Source organism: Ischnura elegans, chromosome 8 (genome assembly GCF_921293095.1).
Source record: "Ischnura elegans chromosome 8, ioIscEleg1.1, whole genome shotgun sequence".
NCBI classification, from domain to species: Eukaryota; Metazoa; Arthropoda; class Insecta; order Odonata; family Coenagrionidae; genus Ischnura; species Ischnura elegans.
Window position 1 is genome coordinate 93268877 of NC_060253.1, and position 10057 is coordinate 93278933.

General features: G+C 38.5%; 1 protein-coding gene across 1 annotated transcript in view; it reads right to left on the reverse strand.

Moving 5' to 3' along the window:
* LOC124163856 (venom protease-like) overlaps positions 1 to 9776 on the reverse strand; it is a 78714-nt gene extending 68938 nt beyond the window's left edge. Inside the window, exon 1 of the mRNA XM_046540960.1 lies at positions 9316 to 9776. Coding sequence (XP_046396916.1) covers positions 9316 to 9326 — 11 coding nt within the window. The 5' untranslated portion in view covers positions 9327 to 9776. The remainder of the gene's footprint in view (positions 1 to 9315) is intronic.
* Positions 9777 to 10057: the final 281 nt, after the last annotated feature.

Sequence of the window (10057 nt, forward strand, 5' to 3'; positions counted from 1 at the left end):
AAATTGGCTCAGCAATTCGTTATCTTTGTTTTTGGCCTTGGCCTACAGAGTGAATGAATTGAAAACTTTGTTTCGAATACATTAAAATTAATGAATTGGCTCTTCGCCAGATATCTTGGGCGCATAGTTTTTCTTTAGCTTTTCTTCTGTTGAAATCAACCAGCAATAAATACGTTAGTGAGCATTACAAGGGTGGGTTATGTTAACTGGGGATCTTGAAAATTTTGAATAATGATAATCAATGTCGAATTTAATTTTGTATCCTATTCTTGCGAGCGTATCGTAAAAAACTGTGTCAGTATAATATTAATGATTTGAATACAATTACATTCTTTGTATGTTTTCTTTACATGCAGCTACTGTAAAAAATATAGAGGATTTTTGTTTCCGATCGGAATTTTCCAGCAAAGCTCAAATAATTATAAAAGGAAACAATTATATATATAAGTATATTAATGTGAAAAATTAAAGATAGGTTATCGACTCTAATCCAAAACGAAGCGTAAAAAAGGCTGTAGCATATTTGGAGGTTAGACTTAAGTAAATTTACAACAAAGATAAAGCAAATTTCTGATGTCGCATTTAGCATTCGAATTTTGCAGATTTGAACATTTCGTGTCTTATGGCAGCCTGACTCTCTGGCGAACGGAATCGATTTCTGCTTGATTCGAGTCTATGTGGAAGCATTAGCATAGATGAAGAGACCACCGTATAAAATTAAATTTTTTTTAATTTTTCCTTAATAAGCCCAAATTAGAGCTTCTTTAGGAAATTCGGAACAATTTCCGTTAACAGCCGTATTAATACCTTAACTCTCGTGAAATTCGGGTCTCTCTGCCCTTCAAATACGCATGTGGCGACTTTTAAAAACGCACGTTAGGGGATCGCATATCTTGAAGCCGACTGGAGAATCCTTTTTCGGAGTGGTGTAACTAGGAGTATGCTTTGGGGAGACATGGGTGAGGGGCCCGGGGGATAGACCTCACCCCAGGCAACGGGTGGCCAGGGCATGTCATTTTTCCAAAATTGAAACACATTTTATATAATTTTGGGCAATGATCTTTAAGTAGTTACAGTAGATTCCGGCTAATTGGGACATATCGGGACTTGTGCATTATGCCCCAATTAAGCGGCTGCCCCAATTAGGAGAACTCTCTCGTATATGGGCATAAAAAAACTTTGTAATGAAAGAAATAAGACTAAAGAACGTTTATAATGCAACCTAAGTTTATTAAACTATTAATTTGATTAATAAATCAGCGAGTTTAGTTAAATTATTATCATTTTTAAGAATTATAACAATTTAGTTAAAATTATTTTTCACAGCCTCGGGCGACGCCGAATGAATATCTTTTACTTAGTCCTATTAAAGAAAAGTCCTATCCTCTTGCGGATAGTATAACAACAAGAGCTTTCAAAATAGGACAAAAATAGGAACATTTGTGAAAAATAAGAGCAAATCAAAGGGGGGAAAAATAGTATGTATTATGAAAACAAATAATTTTAATTTCGTCGCTAGTATAGAGTCTATGTTGCCAACTCATGGCCCAATAAAGCGGAGAATACTCTGGGATATTCCTCTATTGGGTTTTGTTCTTCAAGATCTGCCCCAAGTAACCGGTGGACCCATTAAGCGGAATCTACTGTATTATAAATCAAAACTAGACAATAGTTTTAAATATTTTTTTTTAATTTCTGTGAGACTTTGGGGGGGATCTATTCCTCTCATCCCCACCCCAATAGTTACGGCACTGCTCTGTTGTAATATTCGTGACCACAGACACGAGAATATAATGTAGCGCAGAACTTCCTATCGCGCCGCCTTGTGTCTATTTATCTTCCTAACTTTTCAAGAAGACCGATTTGACCTTATAAAAGGAAAACAAATTATCGCATGCTATTCTTATTTAAATATTTTTCCGAAAAATATTGATAATTTTAGCCATTAAATTGTTAGATAAATATTACTGGTCATTTATTGGGCATAGTTTAAACTTGCATTATTTGCTTAGTATTAATGTTTGAAAATATGAATTTGGAAATAGAGGCCATTAAATCATTGCGTAACATAATCTCTCGGACTTCCATAATGCCAGAATTTAATACTCATCTCTTTTGGACTACCTCATTTCGTCTTTATTGACTCAACTTTCGCATTTTGGCCTTCAACTTAGCACAGCTGTTTTGCCTGAAGTCGAGATAGTAAAGGTGTTGTATGTGAGTTTGTAATTGATGGGTAGATATTAATTATATGTCAACTTCGTGACTTCACATTACCGATAGTTAATCATGATATCCATCGCAGCGGCATGGGAAAATTTTGTGATGCAAACAAAGGAGTATTTGTACGCTTGAGGCTCGAAATGTTTCCAGCCATTCTCATATTTACCTCTCAAAATTACTCAACGACCTTCAAGTCGCCCCCATCGTTTTTGCTCCAACATTTCCTGGCGAATCATCTTCTAGTCTGAGTGGAATATTGTGAATTAGTAGGGGCTATTTATGTCACTCTCTTTACCCGAAACATGTATGTAGGCATGTAGTCCCTTCTTATCAATTTTAGTGCCATTAAGTGGCGTATTTATCTTTTTAATGAAGATTTCGATAGACGTGGAAATTAGTAAAGCTTTGCGTTAATATAATTTTTTAAACTTCAATTGGCTCAATATATTAAGCGATACAAAGAACCAATTAATTGATATGGGGAAAATGTCATCCCATCTCCATTCATCCGGCATTTTATCAGTTTTGAAGACAACAATTTGAGTTGACAGGAATCACTCTCTTCATCGCCGTAAAAGGTGAACATTGATTGAGTGGATTCAAAAATATTTGGTGCTGTATCTTCTCGGATGTATGTACGGCAGTGAATCGTTCTCTCACACGTATACATTTAAGCATGTTGAACATTGCATTTTCCCTTCTTTTCCCATATAATTCGGAAAAACAATGGGTGCGATATTTTACTTGCGTCAGCTAGCGATTTATGCTCTCAGATTAGCGCAGGAAATCTTGAATTTTGATGCCTCTTAATGTTCGAAGAAAATGTTCATTCTCTCTGGCCTTCCAATTACAACTGGGGAATGGAATTTAAATTATTATTTTTAGTTGATATTCTGTCGACCTATAGACCGAAAGGAAATGATTACTTTTTAATCTTTTTTCTTTCTGTCTTCTTAACTTCATCATTTTTCTCTTACTGCTCCTCTTTGTTATATAATACGCACCTTTTTTTCTTTTGTTTTAATTTCCTGAAATCGCTTTAAGCATGCATGAATTCGCAATCCATTTTCTCATCGCATTTGTATGACTCACCTTTAATACCGAAGCATTTATGAAAGAAATGAGTGGAAGAATTAAATTAAGTCCGAAATACATGTAAGTCAGGTATGTACAGCAGCTTCAGAGTGCAAAATTTTATATTTTGTTTCCTAAATAGCGATTATAACCATTTAAATGAGCTGTTCGAATATTAAATTAGTTTTATGTAGAAATGAAGGCTTCAGTGAATGAATTCTCGCCACTCATTTTAACATTAAGTCAATTAATATACCCTTGGCAGTAGTGGGAGGTTTGCTTATGGAAGGGTTATAATAATGTAATAAGGCTTTGTCAGCGTAACAGAATTAATTAACATGTTATGATTTAATTACATTGTCTAGAACTCGTTTTTTATTTCATTGCATCTTGCCTATTTTAGCTCTGTTACATTCTTTAAAACATTTGGCTGACTAAAAATCTCAAATTCTGTGGACTAAGTTGAAAGGACCCTCATGTATTGGGGTTGAAGACTATTCCCAGCATTTTACCTCGCTATACGTGCTCGATTTTCACCTGTGTTCTCGCAGGCCTTATTCTTATTGCATTGAAGCAGATAGAGGGACCGTTGCTCCTTTGACCTACCGCAGACAATGAGCCCCGGATTAGGGGCGGTTAATCATTGATTGCTCGTCGAACTCCCCAGGCCCTTTGCATGAAGCTGGAGAGATCAGCTTTGTCCTCGCCCTAATCCTAATTTGAAAATCCAGCGTTTTCCTCGCACCGCGTCACAGCCGATGGAAGTGCATCGAAATTCGGTGGATAGGTATCGTGCATGCTCTCGTTGGTATCTATCGAAATCGTAGGTGTGAGAAATCAGACGCTGCTGTTTTGCCCGTTGGTCTATACGCTGTAATTTTTGCATGTTCATGAAAATTTATGCTTAAAGCGATGCATGAAAGATAAGAGTACATTTAATTTTGTATTATACTACAGCCATTATTAAATAAAAAATTAAGAAATACTCAAATGAGAGATGAACTGGGTGTCCAGGCAATCACTGATAAATTACAATGCTACGAACACAGATGGAAGGAACATATACTTCGAATGCCATATGAAAGAATTCCAAAACAAGCAATGAAATATCAACCAATTGACAAGAGTGGTATTGAAAGACCAAGAAAGAGATGGTAATGTGGAGCCGGAAAAGGTTTAGTAGTCTAATCCTGGAAGGAAGAAGAAGAAGACTATGGCCATTTCATTTGTATCACATGAATAATCCTTTTTCACTGTCAATTTTTACTATAAGGAAGGCAACCATTAACCATCTTATTGATGAGAAATGTAGACGGGCGAGTGAGGCTTTTGTGACTGTATTTTACGATTTAAGACTCCTCAAAAGTGTTTGGCAGCAGGTATATGCTCCCAATCGAGTACGTTGTTTTGCTTTTACTTTTCCAATCTTATGGAGTTGTAAGAGCAATTAAATATAGGATTTGAACAATTTTAACCACTTTTATTGAGAATTGTTAATTTCTGTTGAAACCGAACCTTATTTACATTCTAATTGTTGTTAATTTTTAGGAATATCACAAATAGTGTCGCCTAATTATAGATGCGAATGTATTTTAGTGTTATTAGGACGAAGGCTTTCTCGATGTCTTGCATGCCGCTCAATTAGCCGCGAATGAGCATCAATATAGAGTAAACAGTCCCGTTTACCACCGCCACCACCAAATTAATCATGATCGATACTGATTTCATTTCATTCAGAAATTCCACAAGACAGAGATTGCTACAGCTTTGACGATTGAAGGAGGATTTCCAATTTTTCTGATGGGAATCTGTATGCTGTCAATTTGAATAATGGTTCTTATTCGTTGGTAAGGGAGTATAGTTTTCCACAGGGTAGATCTTTGGGCTCTCGATCGAACGGGTGCGGGGTTCATATCTGGGGGGAAGACCTCGAACATCCTCAAATAAAATTTTTTTGAGATCGACATGGCCTAGGGAAAGGAACTTGCTCCCTACCTTTGTATATGGGAAAATTAAACCGCCCTTGGCATAGTCCGGGGTGAGCTCCACCCTCGCCTATCACGATGAAACTCCATTTTGTATCTGTGATTGCTAGTGAGTGAACCTCTGTTCATCAATTTTTAAAACTTCCCTCTGTTAACATAAGAACTATCCTCTGAAGAGTCCCGTGAAATGAATGGGCTGTTTATATTTTATACCCGATTCGTGTCCGTGTTGATTAATATGATCCGAATGCTCTATAAATCCTTTTTTATATCTCAAATCTCCCACACATCTTTCCAGGGTATTTAGGCCCGTAAAAAGCTCGAGTCATGTTATTTTCCTTGCTTTATGTATATGCCTATGGGTAATAATTAGGAGAAGAGAGCACTTTTTACCAGAGAAATTAAGGAAATAAGAAGTACTGAAGATTATTCCGACTACTGGAGAATTCTCGGTGAAGCATTGGAGGTCGAATAGGATCTGGTTCATTCCACCGAGATTGATTGTTGCGCAAGAGGGTAGTGGCCAATGGCCATTCGTGTGCACTCGGCTATAGGAATTTCCGGCGGCGGATTCATCATCAATGGACAAGGCAAAGGCGTTTGTTGCCGAAATGTGCTTGAGGTACGCTCGGGGCAATGGCGATGTATCCGATTATAAAGAAGTGTACTCTAACGAGGGTGCGTGATGGTTAATTTGGCCTCTTGAAGGAAAATATTCGCCTCCTTTTATTTCTTCTGAGTATAGTTACTCGGACCATTTTCGGTTCAAGCCAAATAAAGTCATTAATTCATATTCAATACATTTGACAAGGAACGTAATAATTGTATTGAATATGCAATGCAGACTTAATTTGTTTTCTTGTTCTTAGGTTATTCCATGTTCCATCAGTTTGAAGTTGCCTTTCGAATTCTAAAAAATATTCTCTACTTAACCATCGAAAATAATGTGATCCCTTCTTCTTCTCAGATGCCGTCTCGCTTCTCTTTACCTTGTAAATAGTAAGTCCAAGGCTTCCTTTCAGTTCTTCCTTGAATAAATGATGAGCTCTAACTATCTCTATTCTCCTAAATGTCCTCCAAAAACTCGTATTAGCCATGAAAAATCTTACGCTACGCTTGCATTGAAATCAAGCTTGATAATCTAGATAAAACTAGGTTTTAAAACATTCTATGCTAGATAGCCCTCTTATCTCCGTAGGAATGCTGAATAGACTCCAATTACTCGAACGTATATAGAAAAGAAATATGAGAGGACAATCTGAGATGTGTTATCCGAATAAATGTGGAGCCAGGAGGTGGCAGGATTTTTCCCCTAATAAATGAGGAAGGGCGCATGAGAAAGCCTTATGATGGGCATATTTTTAGATAGATATCTCTACGGATTAACTGAATACCGCTGAAATAATGGCGAATGTAATGATTTGTTTGGGAACTACTCAGTTCTCGGATGAAAAAGTAAATTCGATGGATGAGGCGCGGCGTCCGGAGGTAATTTTTTCGGCGTGCGGCGAAAGTACGAGTTATATCAAATTCTATGCGAAGTATTTTCTTTCATGAAAAAATACACTAACTCCCGAAACCGTACATTTTATTAGTCTTTTCTGATCATCATCTGCTTATTAATATTAGCAAGTATTTTCTATAAGACTTTATACGGTATACAAATAAAATAATGACATCAATCTACCCCTTAACGTTTTAAACGCGGGAAGTAACAAAAAAATCGGGGAAACTCAGCAGCCACTGATGCAGTGCAACCGCGCGGAAAATTTCTTTTTGGAGTTCTCACTTCATTTGCCAAGCATTTGCCGAATAAAAACTAGAATCATTTTTCCTGGCTAAACCCATCATTTTGAAAAACCTAATGTAAATAGATGGTGTTTAAAGACAAAAATTAACCTAACGCCTGAAATGACTGAAAGTTGTCTGTAAATTTCTCGATTTTTCGGGCACACTCTAGCCTCCTTATAATTTTGCTGTTAACTGAGAAACAATGATGATGCAGCCCTGTCCTGCGTTATTACATTAATTAAAATGGAGTGAATCCGTTGATTACATATACATCCAGAGTAATCTCCAACCTTTACTTCATAGTGAAAAAATATGATTGGTATAATTTAAGAGTTTGATTGCTAGATTGATTGATAAAATCAATTGTTTTTTTACCTTTCTAAGCATCTTGTGTTTTTAATTGGAGGGAGAAGAATCGTAGTGGCGGTAAAGATGCCGCAATTTTAACGGGGAAAGGCGTACTAAAATCTGGAGGTGTTAAAGCACCAGGCAATGGACACTTGCCTTCCTTTTATATTTTATATCTTTATATAGTATTATTCCTCGCACTCCCTTCTCCTGTTATAATTGGATGGTAGTTATTTTGACGAAATTGGAGAGGATTAGGCATGTTGGCCTACTGGTAACCGCCCTGTATTTTGAGGCGAGGAGTTTTTGTTTCAAGCCTTGCCTTGGGAAAATAAAGACTTTTACTTTTTTAATTTTAATATTTTCTGATTTGTTAAAAAAAATTCAGAAGTTTTAGTGAAGAATAAGGAGGAATAAGGATGAAAGAATAAGAATACCGGTAAATACCCAATACGGTAACGGTGTTGCTCAGGGTGAGCGGCATCTAGCGCCGTATATTTTGTATGAAAGATTTCCGTGTGACGTGAGGCTGATCAGCATGTGGCCAGGGATGGTATATTGACAATGTCAGGAAAAGTTTTGAATTCATACGAACCCTGAAATCACTGTGGAGTAATCTATGTGTATAATAATTTGTGTAGTCTGTGTATACAATTTTTTTGACATGAGGTGCACTATGTACCATAAGGTACGTTGTGAAACAATTCAGACTGGAAGAAAACTTTTTGTTACGATATACTCGCGTCCGGCAAGAGGCCAGAATTTTTTTTCGTGTGTGTGGTTTCGCCCAATGCGGTCCAGCGTAAGTTGTGACAACTTCCCGTTTCTCGCTTTTGGGTGCTGATAGTAAACAAATTCCGTTGGCCTAGAAACCGCTTAATCGTGAGCATCACCATGCGTGAGTGAATTTTGTGTCCCCTCGGTTCGGCATAATTTTGGGAATCCTGAAACTATTTTTGGTATGCTGAAACCGTCCTTAGACCTATGCTCCGAAACTGTAAAAAGCCGATGGTGGCGGTAGGCCAATGGTCTGTATGGCGCATACTGGTCCTTGATGATGAAATCTTCAATTCCAAGAGTTGAAGAGTTCAAAAATGAGATTGATAATTGAATATGCATGGGTACTTTGTATATTCTGGGAGAGTTACGCATTCATTTGCTGCAAATTCGGCGTCGGCGCCGCGGTCGTGGTCATGAAATGGTGTGGGCCAATTTTTAATGAAGGGCGAATAATGTGTACAGAAAACTGGTACACAAGTGTTGAAATATCCAACAAATTGCTGGCTCAAAAAAATCATTTGATGAGAACTTAAAAAAATAAAACAAGAGGCATACCCTAAAAGACAAGACCCAAAAATGTCGCACGAGGGAGAAATTGTAATGATAGAGAATGGAATTAGAATAACCGTACTGAGGTGGAGGTGCGAGGAGAACATTGTAATGCTTTCCATAAATTAATTTTGAGGTTTCTTGAAGAAACGGCATTAAGATTACCAAACCGAAAATAGTATTTGACCACAATGAGGCCAAATCATCAGTGGACGTGTCGGATCTAATGGCATTTTATTCTTCACCGCTAAGAAGAGCCATATAGGGGTACATAAATTTGGCTGTTGAGTTGATATTATTAACATCCATAGTAAATGCCTGTATTCTGTACGAAGGTACTGTACTTCTCAGCCTTTTGCATCCATTTCCTGTGGCTCGTTGTCAATGACCCTCTATTTATCGATTCTTCCCGTCATGGATCAGGTTTTCTAAATAACTTGATGAACTAGAACTTTAATTGGACTAATTTTCGGCGTCTACGGCGCACAAATCTAGCTGTCTCTGATTTTCGGAAGGAAGTGGGTTGGTTGGTGGTTTTCCCTACAAAATGTAAGGTAAGACTTACCTTGAAATCATCACCCCTTGTTCACGAATTCGTTATCCTTTTGGACGTTATCCTCCGCGTCTGACGAGTCCTGCACCAGGAAGTCTCCGGAGATGTCAGCTCTTTTATCCTTTCACCGTTGTGGAAATGTCAGCTCTTTTATCTGAATATGTTGATGCGGACTCCGCGGAAGGTCCGCCGACGCTTGAGGCGAATAAACACTGGCGCCTCCGCCGAGCAGCTGACGACTGATTCGTGGACACGGACAGTCTCTCTCTTCGCGGTCTGCAGCGGCCTTCCTCTCTTCCCCTTCGGAGCTTGATATCCTACACAGCACGTCCCACACTCCCTCCTCACTATGACTTTGGTTTCTCCTCTCGCAAGCCCGATGTCGTCTTCGGTTGTCCCTCTTGGAGTTGCCCCCTTGACGGCGGTGGCACAACGTATGATGTCGGAAGGCCTCGCGCACTCTTTTTGAGCAAGGGATCACCCTCTCTCCTCCTCTAGTTATACCTCCACGCGCGCCTTCCCCTGCCCTTCGCTCTGAGTTCTTTCCCTCATGCTTCTCGTCCTTCTGTTCTCCTACTCCTCCCTCCGGAGGAACGGTGGGAAATTCTCGGAACGATTTAATCCATCACCTCCTTCCTCTAGCCGTCGGCGTATATTCGAGGCGCTCTACCATTTCATACTGATCCGGAAGGGTCGTGACGGTTTTCATTGGAAAAGTCGTAGTATATCATGAGGGTTTAATAGGCAGAGCGAT